This window comes from Pituophis catenifer, unplaced genomic scaffold (assembly GCF_029215685.1).
Source record: "Pituophis catenifer annectens isolate HBS135680 unplaced genomic scaffold, rPitCat1.0.hap2 SCAF_1, whole genome shotgun sequence".
NCBI lineage: Eukaryota > Metazoa > Chordata > Lepidosauria > Squamata > Colubridae > Pituophis > Pituophis catenifer.
Window position 1 is genome coordinate 283,452,355 of NW_027256881.1, and position 19,262 is coordinate 283,471,616.

Below are 19,262 nucleotides of genomic sequence, written 5' to 3' on the forward strand. Positions count from 1 at the left end.
GTACAAGAGTGAGGCTCAAATTGAGATGGAACGGTAGGCAATGACTGGCCACCACCATTTTTCTTTACCTTAGATATCAATGGAAAAGGGGAAGTTGGCAGTCATCTACACCTTCTTGTGGTCCCAAGTAGCAGTGGACACTGGTATAGAGTATATAACTAGAAATTTTGATCTTTCAAAGGTAGATGGGCAACAGCAAGCTTACACCTGGATCCCAGACCCTTTCTTCCTGCCACCCAAAGCAAGGAACTATTTTTTTTGTTGTAGCATGGCTCTCTCCCCAGGTCATGAGTAAGGCTTTTAAGTCATTCCTGCCTTAGTTGACTATTGAAATATGAAGGAATGTTTGAATTTCTGGCACATGAGAGCCATGTGACCCTAACTTACCTCTCCAGTAACCAGGTATTTTCCATCAGGAGAAAAAGCAAGGGCCGTAATAGTCTTCCTGTACAAAAGAAGAAATCCTACTGTGAAATGCTACAAAATCAATACAATATTGGCATTTTCAACTCAATAAAATTAAGTAACTATAAGGTTTCAGAGATGTTCCTGTACAATTTTACAAGAGCCAAACACTACATCCTTATTTGCCTAGGTGTGGAAGCAACATAGCCTGTTGTATAAATATTTGTCTGTTAAAGCTTTTGAACGTCAGACTATTTATTTATTCATTCATTCATTGAATTTCTAAGCTGCTCAACTTCAGAATGACTCTAGGCAGCATGGGAGGAAACACAGGAAAGCAGAACAAAATGGACATCTGTGTCAAGCTGATGGTTGCTTTGGCATGCTTTTTCAACAGAGATTTATTCAGATGTTAGATCCGAGCAGGAGTCATTTATGGAAAAAAGGCTTCAACAGCTCAGGCCTCCACAGCATTTCGTAAAAAGGAAAAACACAAAACTTCAAGCGCAACAACCCACTCTGTAAATGCTTTATTGCTTTAAGCACCTGAACTGCACAATAATCTCACATTATTTTAAATTAAGAAATCAGCTGTTTAACCACAATTTTGTTCCCCACAATTATCATCACCATGACTTGATTTCTGGCATTCACAATGTAAGATATACTCAGGAGTTCAACGTAAAGGAAATTCAGCATTCCACTTCCATAATAAATTTCCAAAGAGTAGAAAAGAAATGTTATTTAGGTTGTAAAACTGAGACATAGTTCTTAATTGGGAAGATAATTGATAAATTTTCAACATTTATTTCAAGTCAATCATTGAGAACTCAGTGTTTTCACTTACCTGGAGCTGTTTAGAATATGATGTTGCTTGTTTTTCCTGGGGTTAAACAGCACAACAACACACCTACAGAACAAGAATTGCAAAAGTTGAAAAAAAAAAACATGCATAGAGCCTGCAATTTGGGTTATTGAATATTGTATTTCCTTCTTCTGCAAAAACTAAAACGTCACCTCTGAATCCTTAAGAAAATAACTCTTCTGACAGGATCTTAAATATGGGGTGTTTGGTGGGATGGAAGTCTTACTCTATGTAACTATTTATTTATTTATTTATTTATTTATTTATTTATTTATTTATTTATTTTATTTATATACCGCCCTTCTCCCGAAGGACTCAGGGCGGTGAACAGCCAAGATCAAATACATAAATATAAAAGTTAAAAACAATTTAAAACCAGATTAAATACTTTGGCCCACAGTTAAAAACATCCCATTAAAATCCAATTTAAAATTTAAAACCATTAAAATTAGGCTAGCCCGGCTTGCTGGAATAACAAAGTCTTCAGGGCACGGCGGAAGGTGCGCAAGTCCAGGATCCTCCGTACCTCTGGGGGCAGCTCGTTCCAGAGTGCAGGAGCCCCCACTGAGAAGGCTCTCCCCCAGGGGGTCGCCAGTTGACATTGTCTGACCGACGGCACCCCGAGGAGCTCCGTCCTGTGGGAGCGTACTGGCCGGTGGGAGGCTGTCGGTAGCAGAAGGCGGTCCCGTAAGTACCCAGGTCCTAGGCCATGGAGCGCTTTAACTATGAGTTAATAGTAGTGATAATCTGCCAATATTATCCTGTAACCAGAAAATTCATGGCTCAAAAGTCACTAATGGGCAGCATGAAACAGGTTTAAATGTTGGCAGTCATCAATAATTGTAGTAGTTTTCTAAATCACTGGAAGTTAGCTCGCCCACATTAATCTTGAATAGTATCTTCATGCATTCTGAAATAGTACAATGAGGCATGATCTTTTAAGTAGGTAAAATTTCTAAAGTTGCCCTGTGCTTCCCCTGCATAAGAGCAAGAAGATAGGTTCAGCGAGGAAATTTTCCACTAAAACTGTAGCCCACATTGTTGTATCAGAAAAACTAAATCTAATATAAAAACTACTGTCAAGTCTCAGTCACATTTTAAATGAAAACGTATTTTATTAAAATTGTTCATGACAGCACTGCAGAGTTACACCTACAATATCCTTGCAATCTATAGTCATACTTAATTAGTGTAGGTAACGTGTTTGCAGACAATTATTAGCTTTCCATGAAGTTAGTGTTTTTTTTTAAGGCTTACACAACATACACTCTGGGGGAAAAAAAGCTTGTACAGAAACTTTCTGAACAATTGCATTTTCACTCCAATATTGCCCATATTTCTTTCAGAAAAGCAGAAGTGCAGTCTAACAATGAAAACTTGTAAGTAGCAGCAGCTATCTTTGATCTGGTTTGAAAGTTCCTCCAATATATTACAAAGGAATACATGACTAGATGTACAGCTTTTTCTAAAAACTATTCTGCTAAGGGAAATCAGGCTATTTTCTGTCAAAAATATTCTACCATATCCATTACAGCAACATGATTTAGACTTCCATCCTTCCGAGGTTGGTAAAATGTGGACCCAGATTGTCAGGGGCAATATGCTGACTCTGTAAACTGCTTAGAGAGGGCTGTAAAACACTATGAAGCGGTATATAAGTCTAAGTGCTATTGCTATGTAGAACAGTGCTTTTCAAACTTGTCAGCTTAGGACGTATGGACTTCAACTCCCAGAATTCCCTAGCCAGCAATTCTGGGATTTGAAGTCCATACATCATGTCAGGTTTGAAAAATATTGATATAGGGTAATACAGAAACAAAGGCAGTTGTGGACACTCAAAATATCATAACTGACTCTCAGTTGAGTATTAGGAGTCAGGACCGTGGCACCTGCACCAACAAGCAAACCCACCAAATAAAAATAAATATAGAGTTAAAATGAAAACAGCCAAATTGTGAAACAGCCAAGTTTCAGTCTTCCCACATGAGCTTTCGTGCACTAACAGGAAAGGCCATATGAAATAATCTGCATTCTCATGCAAGAACTGGGTATCTAGCATCCAGGTAAAATATTCATTTATTCTGAAGTGACAGGCACCATCATGTGAAGATACATTAATCAATTAATCTGTTGATTGACAAAATCAATCTGTTTTTGTCTGCCCACAGTTATTTGTGCAGCATTTTCTTGTCTTTCCCTAGGTTTTAAACATTCTTTATGTTTATAAAATATACTTCTAGAAAGGGAGCACAGATCTGAGTCTGACACACCAAATGATAATCAGAATTGTAAAAATACAATTTTGCTATAAGCTAGTGAAAGAGGTTCTCTTGAAGATGCCTACTGGCAATGTCACAATCTAGTTTCTATTATGGGCTCATTGATGCTTATCTGTATACAACCTTTTTATATTGAATAACAGTCACAAGAGGCTTCTAAGCCTTTCAATAGTTTCTATATGAAAGCTCAGGAAAGGATAAGAACAGGGCAATAAACTCTTTCAAATCACATATAGTTAAAATAAGTAGAACTCAAAAAGGTTGCATTTCCATTTTAAAGCTAAATTTAGCTTTAAGCAAAGGAATCGGACGTCAAAATCACAATTACACTGAATCTGACTCATCCACCACAACAATTCTAATAAACCGCTTCCTTCCAGCCTTATCTTCGTGACAGATTTCTTTTCCCCTTCTCATTGATTTCCCCCAAACCTGTGGTTTTACAGGCATTCATTCTACTCCAGTTCAATCCTCCCTCACTAGCTCGATTTATTTAGCTTGGTTTGACAGTTTCCTTGCCTTAAGCACTATTTTATTGACCTTGGCCCTACCAAAACTATTTGTTTTTCTGTGAATCTTTTCACTAGAATCTTGTAGCAAAGCAGGAACACTCAGACTGAGAGAAACTGACCTAGCAAAGGCAAGAGTAAGTAGACCACATAATAATCGTTTCTTCTGCTTTATAGATTGAGATCCTTTTTCCTGACTGGATTTCCAACAAAGAATGACAGACAAATATATAACAAGCTGCCATATTATTATTATTTTTCCCAAAATACTTTGTTGATAAAAGAGTTGTTCAGAACAGATGTTATTATCTGAGAAGTCTTGCAAGAATAAGAGGCCAGTTGATCTTGCCTGGGACTCTCTTTTCTTCTGAAACAGGGTATCAACCATCACAGATCTATCATGCACATCTCCAAAGTGTGATGTTGCATTTCCTAATTCAAGATAAGTGTGCAATTTGGGAAATGTCCTAGACCAGGGGTGGGCAACTATGGCCCTTTTACAACCTGTGGACTTCAATTCTCAGAATTCCTGAGCCACCTTGGCTGTCTCAGGAATTCTGGGAGTTGAAGTCCACAGGTTGTAAAAGGGCCACAGTTGCCCACCCCAGTCCTACAGTCACAGCTACTATTCAAACAGCAGATGGTAGTTGTGGCCAGGAGGGCCTTTGCATGGGTCCATGATGTATGCCAGTTGTGTCCTTTCCGTAACTGTGGGGCCCTTCAAATGGTTACTCATGCCCTAGTGACCTCATGACTGGACTATTTCAATCAGTACAAGGGACCCTGCATGCGACTGACCTTGAAAACCATGCATACCTATTCTGTCATGGCCCTATCCTCTGGAACAGAATCCTGTGGACATAATTATATCTGGCTCCATTCCCATGCCTGAGGTTAGGAGATTTGTGAAGAACTATTTTTCATGCATGTTATTTATTTGACTTTATCTGGGCAGTCATGTTTCTTTAAATAATGTGCTCTTTTAAAAACTTGAACTGCCCAAAGTCTTTTTATTTCTTTCTTTCTTTATTATTTAAATTTTTATACCGCCTGTCTCCCGAGGGACTCAGGGCGGTGCACAGCCAGCAATAAAACACACATATACATAAAATTTAAAAACAATTTAAAATATATTAAATAATTTGGCCCCAATATTATTTAAAAAACTAAGACAACCACTAAAATTCATGTTTAGGCCAGCCCAGCTTGTTGGAACAATAATGTTTTTGGAATTGGGTGGCCTCAAAATCAATAGGTAGATAAGTAGACAGGAAGGCAGACACAAAGGCAGACAAATCTGCAACCCTCTTCTTAAGTTTGCAAAAGCTTTGAATGAAACCTAACCCTAATTCCAACTTAGGTAAGGTATGGCAATCCTCAATACATTACTTAATGTCCAACATACATAGCATATGCAGCAGTGGTGAAATGCAGCCGATTCTATCCAGCTCGGGTGAACCTGTAGAGCTGGTGGCGGGAGGCTCCGCCCACCTGCCCAGACATCATCACATCCCATTTTTGACGTTCTGTGCATGTGCAGAAGGTCCTGTGCATGTGCAGAGCTGGCGCACCAGAGGAGGGTTTCAGCAGGTTCTGACCAGTTCTGGAGAACTGGTAGCGGAAATTTTGAGTAGTTCAAAGAACTGGTAAATACCACCTCTGTCTGGCCCCGCCCCCATCTATTCTCTGCCTCCCGAGTCCCAGCTGATCAGGAGGAAATGGGGATTTTGCAGTAACCTTCCCCTGGATGGAGTGAGGTGGGAATGGAGGTTTTACACCAAGCCATGCCACGTCCACCAAGCCACACCCACAGAACCGGTAATAAAAAAATTTGAAACCCACCACTGATGGTGCACGCTCTCCCATTTGTGAACCAGTAGCAAAGGTAAGTGGATTTCACCCCTAATATGCAGGTTTGTTTCCTTCAATGCAAGAGATGGATAAGAGAGGAGGAAGGCATATACTCTGCCTTCCCCCTCTCACCATTATAGAATAAAGCATGGTACAACTTCAAGCTGCAGTGATTTATAGATATATTAGTAAGATCAAACAGTCTATTAAAAGAAAAAAGTTACTTGGTATGCATAAATTGTACCAGTGGATTACATTTTCTTCACTTGCACATTTCCTGATACTCAGCCCTTTGGTTACTGCCAGCGTGCCAGTAAACACAATTAATAGCTGGCATTTAAAAACACTTGAGAAGATACAGGGCTTCATGGCACACGGCTGAATGGCACTTCCTCAATGAACTCAATGAAACAAGCTCTATTTGTTAGATGAATGATAATGGAAAGGAAGTGAGCAGGAAATAACTGGGGATGCCACAAGATAAGAATGAAACGTACAAATCCTTTATTGTCAGCAATGGACATTCCCAGCTTATTAATAATGATGGGAAACCTTTGAATCTAACATAGTGAACACTTGTGGAGGGATAACAGGACTAAGAAGCTTCAAAGAAATTAGAAAAAAGTCATGCAGAGAGAATGGAAAACTCAAGGAATGTTACTCTAAGGCCCATGTCTGCAAGAAGAGATCTTATACCCTGGAGCTTCTGTATAAATTCCAGGATATCACTGTTGATGATGCGTCTAGACTCCAGAACAGTACAGGTAGTCCTCTACTTATGACTGTAATTGAATCATCAATTTTGACTGTAAGTACTGATGGTCGTAAAGCAGATCACCATGCCACTGTGCCCAAATTTACAATCTTTTTTTTTCTAAAAGCCAGGTGTTTACGATAAAGAACTTTTGGCAAAAAGATGGGCTGTACTTCAAGCAGTGAAAGTGTTTGGGGTACACTTTGCAAATCCTCTGGCAATGTCACTAATAAAAGAGGGAAAGGGGAGTGGGAATGCTGTAGGAATATATGGTTGGATAGTAAAAGTGATATGGGAAGGGGAGAAATCCTCAGCTCCTACCTTTACTTCTATTTTCTCCCCAAAATGTAATTGTGTTCAGCTAAGTAGAACAACAAAAGGTGGGAGAGGCAATACAAGGTAAGTAAAGAGGCTACCATTAATATGTTTAAGTCTCCAGGACCAGATCAGTTATATATGAAAGTCTTGAAGAAACTTGGCAGTGTCTTCTTGGAGCACATTTCTGTGCTCTCTGAGAAATCATGAAGGACACACACATTGCTGGAGAACTGGAGAAGGGAAATGCAGTTCCTAGCTTCAAAAAGGAGGAAAAAGAGGACCAGAGGAATTACAGAGCAGTCAGCTGGATATTAGTATCAGAAAAATGGTAATTAATATTTCCAAGTTGAAAGCTCCAAAGTGCTTCCGTCTTAAAAGGATTTGCCAGTGACATCACCATTGCCTAGGGCCATGATGGAGAACCTATGGCATGTGTGTCAGAGGTGGCACACAGAGCCCTCTCTGCTGGCACATGCGCCATCACCCCAGGTCAGAGCTCCATGGCGTTTCTTTCATGACCTTCTGTTTCCCTGCAAACAGCGAAACAGAAGCTCATGAAAGAAAAAGATCTTTCCTCTTGCTGGTATTGGGATGCCCTGCCTCCCACCAGCCATCTGGTATTTGGGTCTCTGCTGCGCATGCGCATGTTTGCACATGTCTGTGCATGTGCATGTTTGCACATGTCCGTGCATGTTTCAGTTTGGCCATGCGCACGTGCACAGTTTGGGCACTCGGTGTCTAAAAGGTTTGTCATCACTGGCCTAGGGGATGCCCAGTTGGGGGCTCCTTTGGCATTCCCTGAAGTAGCCCATCAAAGTGGTACCCATTTATCTACTTGCGGTCACCCACTTTCGAACTGCTGCATCAGCAAGAGCTGGAACTTTTGACAGGAGCTCACGCCACCCCGCACCAACAGCAGGTCTCAAACGTGAGCCTGCCAATCATCAGCCCAGCGTTCTAACCTCATGAGCCACCACACTCCTATAACAGATAATTGAGCAGTCAGTTGGTGAGCATTTAGTAAAGAATGCACTGCTTCACAGGAGCCAGCATGACTTTATTGAAAGTAAATCAAATATATCGATCTGGTCTCCTTTTTCTGATAAATTGGCCAGTTTAAATCATGAAAAGTATGTGGTAGTTAATCAATGATGCATTTGATTAACTGTCCCTTGAGATTCTAATAGAAAAGATGGCAAAATATAGTCTGCATTATATCGCCATCAGATATAGAGACAATTAATTGAACAATAGCACCCAGAAAATATACAGTTCCACATGAGTCTGGAAGAAACTATCAAGTAGCATACTGAAACGCTAGGCCTGTGATGTTCAGTATTGAATAAATGATTTGGATGAGGAATTAGAAAATATGATTATTAAACCTGCAGATGACTCAAAAATAGAGGGAATAATGAATACTTTGGAAGGCAAGTAACGTAATTCAGAAGATCTTGATAAGACATGGTGATGACCATTGTTTGAACCAAATCATTTGCTTTGTACACAGAGATATATTATAAAAGTTGAGGTTTTCAGCTGTAGGTCAAGTTATGCTCTCTTTTTTTCACCCATGAGTCTTGTTTTGTTCTTCAGCAAGAAATTGCAATTATATATGGTTTTCTGAATGATGCAAAATCTATGCACAGCAAAGGACGGGAGCAATGGTTTCATGATCAATACAGGGACAAGATAGCCGGTGTTAGGAAAACAACATTTTTCTCCCCATTGTACTGATGTTCATAAGCATAAATATTTGAAACCATCCAGTGTCTTTGCAAACAACTAACCCATATTGGACAGCTATCCCTGTCAAACTGATTAGAAGAAAATAAAACAACAAAATTCTTTCATTACAGATGAAATTTCTTATTACTCTTTTTAAAAAATCAAGATATAAAATATTCGTAGGAGCCGCCTTTGGTATCAGGTGCACATGACATTCAGGTTTTGCCCAAAATTCACCTTTCCTTAATTCTTACACAACCTTTTTTCACCTATTAACATATTTGTACACACTAGACACAGGATACCTCCCCAGGATACCGAATTCTGCTCAGGTAAGCAAAAGAAGACGAGAGGCAATTGCTTGCTGAGGCAAGATACTTCTAACTTTCTTAGGCAATTTAACACCTTTGTGTATTCTAAATATCTGGAAAAACTTAAGCATGGCAACGATGCATTGCAACTGTTGCTTCTCTTGAAGTCTAAGGGTATATAGATGATTATTTTTTTAAAATGTTAACATTCATATTCTGAAATATTTCACTAATGCCTATTACACAGAATGTGCCATTCATTAACTATTTTAATTAAGACTTGATGACTAAGTCACATGGCTCTCTTTACATATCACAAACCTTATAAGCCATCATGGCTCACAAAATAGACTAAGCCCAAACCAAAGAAACCTATATTTTTGGCCTGGTAAACTCAGAAAGATTGGAGTTACCCCCCCCCACCCTCCGACTTCCACAATGTCAATATTTATCCAAAGTAGATTAGAGAAATACTTAATAGGTATTTAAAGGAATCCAATATTTCAGAAGCTATGAAATAACCCTTCAAAGAGTTTTTCTAGAAATATTATAGTTGAGCACATCTTTAATCTCTGTTTCTCAAACTCTCCTCCTCCCCTAAGTTTACTCAGTCCTTGAGAATCCTATAGCTAGCCTTAATTCATAATTGTCCATGTATAAATGGAATACCTTACTCAAACCCTGCTATTGTTTTATGAATTGGGATTTATGGGTTGAGATACTAATTCCAACAGTGGAATTTTAACATAGTCTCTCTAATATACATTTCAAATAATTTCCCAGAACCTTAGAAAAATGTTGTCAATCAGAAGAGACAATCTACTGAGCCAAAGTCATTGGCTCGTAACAAGTATATACTTTTCTGGTACATGTGGCTTGCTTTAGGATGGAATATCTTTTACCAAACACACATATGCAAGTGTACACAACTCACTCACTGTTTTCATTTCTTCCAAATTGAACATCATTTATGTAGCTTTCTCTCCAGCAATATAATAGCCACTGTTCAATGAGACCATTTCTTGAGAGATGCCAACCACTTTCTTACATTAAGGAATAGGCAGACAGGCAATCCCAAATCATTTTAAATAAAGCATATATGTTAAGCAATTATTTTAAAGAAGAGGTTTAAAATCACCTTATTAAACTACCCAGAACAAGCTCAGTAAATGAACAGATGTTATGGGAAGACCCTTCCATGAAGTTCTAATCCCCAAATAACACTGTTATTCATTGAGTAACACTGAGCAGCAAAGCTACATTAGGAAACAATGGTTTGTTTTATTCAACCATCACTTCTCCTGCTTTGTAAGTAAACTTTCTTTTCCCATTCAAATGAAGCAGAAGCAAAAGGATTCTACTCCAGTTTGCTGTCAATAGATCCATTTTATTTGGAATTGGTCGTAGGCCATTCTTTTTCTTTGCTATAGTCCAGATTAGAACACTGGCAGTGTGTGATGCTTTCCTTGAGTGCAGAGTAAAATGTTATTCCAATTCCTGCATTCTTCCATGAATGAAAGGGCTTCTATTGCCTCTGATTTATTTGGGAGGGAATCACAGAAGGAAGAAAACAAGGAACTAATTGAAAAAAAGTAATCATAAAAAAAATTAAATGCAATCTCTGTACCACAATTCAGAATCGAAAAAAGTCAATACTTGTTTTTAAAGATCTTTTGTCCATCCATTCAACAGACTTCAGACAAGATCTGTATCTCAGAAGAGGAATAATGCTGATAAAAGATTAGGAACTACCGGTACTTTGGATGTCCCAAAAGGTGCTTTTTTCAAGAGGCAACTGGATTTTCTGGTTTTTCTTCGAAGGTGTTTCAGTTCTCATCCAAGAAACTTTTCATCTTCAGAACTGAATGCCTGAGAATCTCAGTCTACTTTGGTCTACTCAGTCTACTCACAACTACTTTGGATATATAGGCAATGTGAAAGCAATATCATAATTGCACATCACACCAAGTGTAAAGATTTTTCTTAAATCCATTCCCCAAATCCAGTTATCCCACTCTGATTCTCATCCTTAACAAGCTGAAATAAAATGCCTTAAGCTGTTATTGTCTGTCTGGAACTGCAAAAGGAGAGAGAATTTTAGGCTCTGGGCTTGCCAGCAATTATTGGCTAGTAAGCTTCAGTTTAGTGGGTCACTTGTTGTGCATTGTGTTTCCTCCTGTCTTAGAAAAACAAACTGAATTATGTTACTTTGTCATATTTTAATCTTGGAAAAATGCAGTTATTACCTAGAGTCTTAATTGATAGGGGTAATCCACAAATATTGTAATAAATAAGAAAATAAATGTGACATTATGAAAAGAGCACATCATATTTATTGTACCCTTTTTCAAATGCCAGGGAAATCAATGCAAACCAAAATTTCCCAGCACCAAGAAGACTGAGTCAGTGCAGTGGAATAATATTTTGAGTCATGTATTGTTTTAAGACACAGCCATTGTGCAGAGGTAGTAAATTATGCTTTTCATTTTTAGATAAATATGCCACATTTCCCTGAAGTATTCAAGGTAATATACTTTACAAACCCTCTTATTTTGTCCCACATCCACCATACTCTAAAGTAAAATTCAGTACAATGTGTTTACACATTGACCAACACTTCCTTTTCCAAAAGAGAAGGGTTTATTTGCTTTGATATAAAATAATAACTATTAAGTAATAGGCAGAAAAAGCTGGTTTTATGCACTGCGGACATCAAAAAAAATAAATAACTTCAAGGCACACCATTTTTAAGGTTTAACCAGAGATCTTTAACTTCAAAAACTGCATGCAGTTTTATTTCTTGACACTCTAAAGGCATCTGCTTCAAATTAACTGCCGTAATTGTTGTTTTTTAAAAAAAATATTTTGAGTATTACTGGAAAAATCTTTTGAAGGTTGGTTATTATTATCACTATTTTATACATATGGTCCTTGGGTAATGGCCATTCATTCAGTGATCATTCAAGCTTACAACAACAACCATTTTTTCGTCGCCACGATGTAAAAAAGGCATTGAGACTCTAGAAAGAGTGCAGAGAAGAGCAACAAAGATTATTAGGGGACTGGAGGCTAAAACATATAAAGAACGGTTGCTGGAACTGGGTATGTCTAGTCTGATGAAAAGAAGGACTAGGGGTGACATGATAGCAGTGTTCCAATATCTCAGGGGCTGTCACAAAGAAAAGGGAGTCAAGCTATTCTCCAAAGCAGCTGAGGGCAGGACAAGAAGCAATGAGTGGAAACTAATCAAGGAGAGAACAATTTAGGAACTAAGGAGAAATTTCCTGACAGATAGAACAATTAATCAGTGGAACAACTTGCCTCCAGAAGTTGTGAATGCTCCAACACTGGAAGTTTTTAAGAAGATGTTGGATAACCATTTGTCTGAAGTGGTGTAGGGTTTCCTGCCTAAGCAGGAGGTTGGACTAGAAGACCTCCAAAATCCCTTCCAATTCTGTTATTCTGTTCTGTTCTGTTCTGTTCTGTTCTGTTCTGTTCTGTTCTGTTCTGTTCTGTTCTGTTCTATTCTATTCTATTCTATTCTATTCTATTCTATTCTATCCACTGAGCAAGTGGTTCTTACGACTTCTCCTTGATGTTTCGGTCATCATAGCAAACCTGCAGTGATGTAGCAGCAATCTGGGCACTTGGCAACTGGCTTGGATTTCTGACGAGCGCTGCATCCCTCATTCAAGTGATCATGGTTTGTGACCTTCCCTGCTGGCTTCCCACAAGCAAAGTCAATGGGGAAAGTAACAGGAACTCAGAGATTGTGGGCACCTGAGATCCTCGTTTAATGACCAGTGGGGATTAGTTTAACAATGGTAACCAGGGACTTCCCCCACTAAGCAGCAGAGTCACCTGACATCACACTTTACGATCGCATTGCTTAATGACAGAAATCCCGGTTGCTATTATCATCATTAAACTAAAACTGCCTCTGCGTTGTCATTTTAGCCTTAAACAATCCCTAATGCTGCCTATTTCTAATTGCCTTTAAAAATATTTCCTTGCCTTTAAGTCAGAGCTGGACAACATATTCCCAGCTATTTAAAAAAAATACATCACAAGAAAGACAGTCATAATTTAATGCCTCTGCTTGAAGCTGATTCCCTCCAAGCTGCCTACTTTTCAGCCCCCTCAGGCACAGGCAGGCCACAGCGACAGTGTTTTACTTGATTTTCAGCTGTGTAAGATGCCTGCACATATTTAGAGTGACACCCAGTCTTCATAGGGATAGCAATTTCGTAAGACTGAAAGCCTTATCTGAGAACATGCTGTGCACAGCATATAATTTGGCTAAGAGGTCATTTTTTCCATTTATCCAATGTTTTGGGTCCTGCCATTATGTAGTCATCTATGTGCCAGAAAAAAATGAAAAGAGAGGAGACTCTGAAGTGAGAAACCTATGGTTTCAAAAAGGGAATTTGTGAATACAGGAAGGAGGGAGGGAGGGAGGGAGGAAGGAAAAAAGGAAAGGGGAGGGGGAGAGAGAAAGGAATGAGAGAGAGAAGGAGAGACAGAGGAAGGAAGGAAGGAAGGAAGGAAGGAAGGAAGGAAGGAAGGAAGGAAGGAAGGAAGGAAGGAAGGAAAAGAAAGAAAGAAAGAAAGAAAAAGAAAGAAAGAAAGAAAGAAAGAAAGAAAGAAAGAAAGAAAGAAAGAAAGAAAGAAAGAAAGAAGTGAATCATTCAACATTTGGCATGATTTACTCTTTATTATAGTATGATATTTAAATATGTGCTGAGCAGATTTTTTGGCTGGAGAAATACTGAGTGATATCTGTTCCCACATCCTACCACTTAGCTTGGCTGTGACACAGATGACTGTCATTTTCCATGAAACTTGGTTCAGAAATGACAAGCAAAATATCTCCTAAGTTTAGAAAAAGCAGATCCTGAAAGTCTCTGACTCAGGAGTACAGGGCTCCTCAAGTTCATGTGGTTTAACCCAAACAATCAAATCGAAAGAATAACCAGGGTGATGATAAGAGTTAGAAGGAAAAGATTATTGACATTCAGCACTCAACTCAGCAAGTTTGCAGCTCATGCTGGTAACATTTGCTTAAGAGGAGAAGATCTTACACTTTCCAAGTCCAATGGTACCCTGTTTTTTGGTTATACCCAACAGGCACCATGACATAACATGACATCTTCAGAGGCTGGACAACTTACAGTGCAGGCTAAAGTCCAATGGTACATGTGACAGAGGCTCATTGTATCCTTCTGTAGAAAAGGTTTAGTCTAGGTTTTGAGCTAAATAACAGTGCAGTGATATACAGTGATATAAGAAAGGATTGCAGAAGCATATCCCAGGCATTGCAGGCAGGCTCTGAGATGTTTTTCCTCCAACAGAGGTCACTTCTAGTATCAGAGCAAAGATGAAGAGAGGCTTGGATAGGTCTATAGAAATGCACACATATGCACAACACCTCCTTTATGACAGAGGCAGATTAGCATTTAAACACCCAGATCTTCCACCAACCATAACATCACAGAAGAAAATCTTCATATGTGTATAACTTCAGTGAAAAGAAAATTGGGAAGAAGTAGAGTATTAACATTTTTCTTTTGAGGAGCACTGCCAACATAAGACTCCTAGCTATTCTCATCAATACATTTGTTTTATGATTTATAAGGGGACTTCCTGGAGCAGCAGTTCAGGTATTGTATTGGAAAAGAAACATCTAAATCCATCTTAGGGTGACTTCGGCCAACTCATGCTCTCTCAGTCCAACGTACAACTACCTTGTGAGGAAAAATAAGAGAATGAAATGCTACATTAGCAGCCTTGAGCTCCTGAATGAATAGTGGAATATAAACCTAATCAAATAAATAAACCACGAGGTATAATTGCTGTAGGGTTCATATCATCATCATGCTCTCTGTATTTATGGAGAGCAGCCTCTCCTATATCTCTTGGATTGTATTCACCCACTTCCCAGCCAACATCACCAAAACTCCTTTCCAACAGATTTGGAAGGCGCCCAACTAGGGGAAGCTAATCTTAATAGTCTGAATCATTATATCAGGTTACAATGCTGGGCACAATACAATGTCTACTTGGTGCTGAGAAGTAAGGGCAGATTCTTTGGGCAATGAGAATGCATACAGGATCTTTCAAGAGGGTAAAGCACTAGGAACCTCTCTCTCACAAGGTACTACAATTGTACTATTTTCTTTAAGGAAGACCCCTTAGGGTCAATATCAAGTGTTTCACCAGGTTCAGTAACTGGATTGCATCCCTTTCTCTCCCTATCACAATGCCCCCTATCAAGATGCTACCACACTTTCTTCTAGATTCAGAGTTCTGGGCCTTTTAAATCAGGTTGTCCTCTAGACTTGCACATTTCTTAAACATCAGCACATCAACAGCAACAACCAAAGTTCTATTTTTCTTCATAAGCAATCACAACTCAGCCTTTCCAAAATTATTCCTTGACCGCTGTCTCTTTTCGCCTTTCTGCAACCCACTCAATAGTTTCACCCATTCTAATACCAAGATACTATATGTTCAATTGAAAACTGCATGGAAAGGCAACATTTTAGTCCCTTTATCTATGTATTGTAAGGGAGTGGAAGATTGCAGGGAGTAGAATGATAGTACAAGTGTGGAGAGGATTGGTCACAAAAACGGACAGCACCATTTTTCCATTTTTTCTTCATTTGGGGTTGTACAAATGTGTGGGGGGGTTTCTTTAAATCGTGTCAAACCAGTGGTGGGTTGCTCCCGGTTCGGTAGTAAAACCGGCGGGAGGCTCCGCCCACCCACGACGTCTGCGCATGTGTGCACTCCCGTTGCGAACTGACAGTAAAGGTAGTAGAACCCACCCCTGTGTAAAACCTCTATGAAAGCTTATTCTGTGTTTTTTATTACATTCCAAACAATATTAGTAGACCACCGAAATTAGACACAAAGCAGCCCTAGTTTTATAAGTTGCTAGGGCTTAACTTGAGTCTAACCAGGCAGATTATAAATTGTCAGCTACGGCATGTAAAACATTTACCTGAAGGGGGAGGTGGTGGTGGATGGTGAACAACTTGAGGGAAAGGGGCTCCATAGTATATGTGGCTTTTCCCGAAGCAAAGGTTTACAGCCTTGCTAATTTTTCTTTTTTAAAGAAAGAAGATACATATTAAATAAATTGAGCCATAAAGCATCTGGCTTGGGATTCAGATGGATGAGTTTCTCCTCTTTACGTCCTTTTACTCTTCAGTAGTAACCTCTGAGGATTTTTAGTTTTGTTTTACTTCTTGTTTCTAGGATACAGAATCTCAGCAGCAATGTCAACAAAACACACACATAAGCATGTGGCAAGATCGGGAGAAACTGGAAGAGGGCAACCAGAATACTTTGGCCTGTTAAAATAAAATATTGTATAAATAAATAAAAGAAGCTTAAGGCTTTTCATCATTATTAAATCTGAATATGGTGCGATGGTTGAGAGATCGTTTTCACAAAGTTGCTGAAGGTTTCTTCCCATTCATAGCCTAGTTTGTATATACAAAATAAAGGAAACAAGGCAGTTGAAAGGCTTTCTAAGGTGAACTGCAAACTACTTCCCTTTTTTCACCAAGAAAGGAAAGAGGCAGAAGTTAGAGATGGACACACAGATTGGGAGTAAACAAAAAGTGATTCAAGAGACATATTCTGTTGTTTAACACATGAGCTGTGGCTCCTGAGTCAAAAGATGAAATCCCACATGTTGTAGCTTATGGCATCTCCTTGATGTGCTGACAGAACTAAAGCTTTCGTTATGCATCCCATTGCAGGAATGAAGTTAAGACTTCACCACCAGTCCAATAAATCCCTTCACCTCAAGTAGCCCAATGTCTTAGGTCAGTCCAGGATAGGTGGGCCAATTCTTGGGTTGCAGATACTGCTGAGAATAAAAGGAATTTATCTCACATGCGGAAAAGAGATTTACTAACTGAACCTATCCAAAATGATCCTGTCTACAAGATGATTTAAAAAGATCTACTTATGGTCCTACCTCAGCAAGAGGTGAGATGAGCATGAGGCACAAAGCAAGATTTCTCCATGGTGGCCCCCATGGAGGGGGATGTCATGGAATATGCCCTCCCCCTCCCAGAAAGGCTTAGTTTCTTTTCTTTTGGCATTCAGGATGGCACAGGAAGTTCTTCTTGCAGAAAGACATTTGATACAACGCCGATGGCAACAAAATGAAATTCAATGTAGAAAAAAGTAAAGTCTTACACTTAAGCAAGAAAAACCAAAAATACACATATAGACTAGATGAAACCAGGCTTAATAGCAGTAACTGTGAGAGGGATCTTGGAGTCTTAGTGGATAACCAGTTAAATACGAGCCAGCAGCGTGTGGCAGCAGCCAAAAAAGCCAATGCAATCCTAAATTGCATTAACAGAAAGATACAATCAAGATCAAGTGAGGTATTAATACCACTCTATAAACCCTTAGTAGGAGCATACCTAAAATACTGCATCCAGTGTTGGTCACAACACTATAAAAAAGATGTTGAGACTCTAGAAAAAGTGCAGAGAAGCGTAACCAGGATGATTAGGAGACTGGAGACTAAAACATATGAAGAACAGTTACAGGAACTGGGCATGGCTAGTTTAGTGAAGAGAAGGACCAGGGAAGACATGATAGCAGTGTTCCAATATTTGAGGGGCTACCATAGAGAGGAAGGGGTCAAGCTATTTTCCAAGGCACCTGAAGGCCAGACAAGGAATAATGGATGGAAATTGATCAAGGAGGGATTCAATCTAGAAATAAGGAGAAATTTTCTGACAGTGAGAACAACCAACCAACCAACGGAATAGCTTGCCTTCGGAAGTTATGGGAGCTTCATCACTGGAAGCTTTCAAGAAAAAATTGGACTGCCATTTGTCAGAAATGATGTATGGTCTCCTGCTTGAGCGGGGAGTTGGACTAGATGATGTACAAGGTCCTTTCCAACTCTGTTAATCTGTATCTGGGTAGCCTTGGCCATTATAGGTTTGTTTCATGGCTAAGGAGGCATTACTGGCAAGCTTGTTCTTTATCAGGAACCTTAGGATTAGTCTTTATTTATTTATTTATTTATTTATTTATTTATTTATTTATTTATTTATTTTTATTTATTTATTAGTTTGATTTATATGCCGCCCTTCTCCGGAGACTCAGGGCGGCTTACAATGCTTTTAAGCAATAGCCTTCATACTTTTGTATATACCTGCTTAGTAGGGCTTTTTGGGCCCCACTAAGCGGTGTTCTATTTTATACAAAGTCAGCTTATTGCCCCCACAAACCAGGTCCTCATTTTACCTATCTCGGAAGGATGGAAGGCTGAGTCAACCTTGAGCCTGGTGAGAATTGAACTCGCAGTAATTGCAGGCAGCTGGCAGCTAAATACTACTTTAACAGTAGTTTAGTCCACTGCGCCACCAGGCTCTTCATTAGTCATGATGGGATCAATGTTTTATGTTTAGTGCCTTTATATTGTGCTCCACCCTTGACTGTTTGAAGAAGGTGAGAAATTTTGTAAAATAAATAAATCAAGGAACCAGGAGATATGACATTATATAAAATACAGGGAGTCCTCGACTTACGATCACAATTGAGCCCAAAATTTATGTTGCTAAGTGAGATATTTGTTAACTGAGTTTTGCCATGTTTTACAACGTTGTTAAATGAATCACTGCAGTTATTAAGTTAAGAACATGGTTGTTAAGTGAATCTGTCTTCCCCATTGGCTTTGCTTGTCAGAAAGTTGCAAAAGGGGATCACGTCATGACCCCGGGACACTGCAACTGTCATAAATATGAATCAATTGACAAGCGTCCAAATTTCGATCACATGACCACGGGGATGCTACAACGGTCGTAAGTGGAAAAAATGGTCGTAGGTCACTTTTTTCAGCACCGTTGTAACTTTGAATGGTCACTAAATAATCTGTTGAAAGTTAAGGACTACCTTAAAGGGGGAGTAAAAACAGGACAGGGGAAGAAGCAGAAGTAATGTCATGGAAAAGGAGACAGTTACTGCTTGCAAAGACAACCCAACAGGGACCAAGGAGATGAAGAGGAGAGCAGGTTCATTGTATAAAAAGGTCATTCAACCCAAGGAGAAAGAAAAGAGACAGCAGGACTACCAAAGCCTTGAGAAGGAAGCATAGCCAGTCTGTACTGTCCTCTTCCAAGGACCCACAGTCACCCAGTAGACATTAGGTCCTTCTAATGCTCTTGTTTTATTGGGAGGAGGGCAGGTTATGTGTGTACGTGT

At 39.2% G+C, this 19,262-nt stretch overlaps 1 protein-coding gene across 1 annotated transcript in view; it reads right to left on the reverse strand.

Annotated features, from left to right (window-relative positions):
• MAPKBP1 (mitogen-activated protein kinase binding protein 1) overlaps positions 1–19,262 on the reverse strand; it is a 121,194-nt gene that overhangs the window by 57,676 nt on the left and 44,256 nt on the right. The window contains exons 3-4 of the mRNA XM_070931304.1: positions 1,253–1,315; positions 388–445 (exon numbers count right to left, since the gene is read on the reverse strand). Coding sequence (XP_070787405.1) covers positions 388–445; positions 1,253–1,315 — 121 coding nt within the window. The remainder of the gene's footprint in view (positions 1–387; positions 446–1,252; positions 1,316–19,262) is intronic.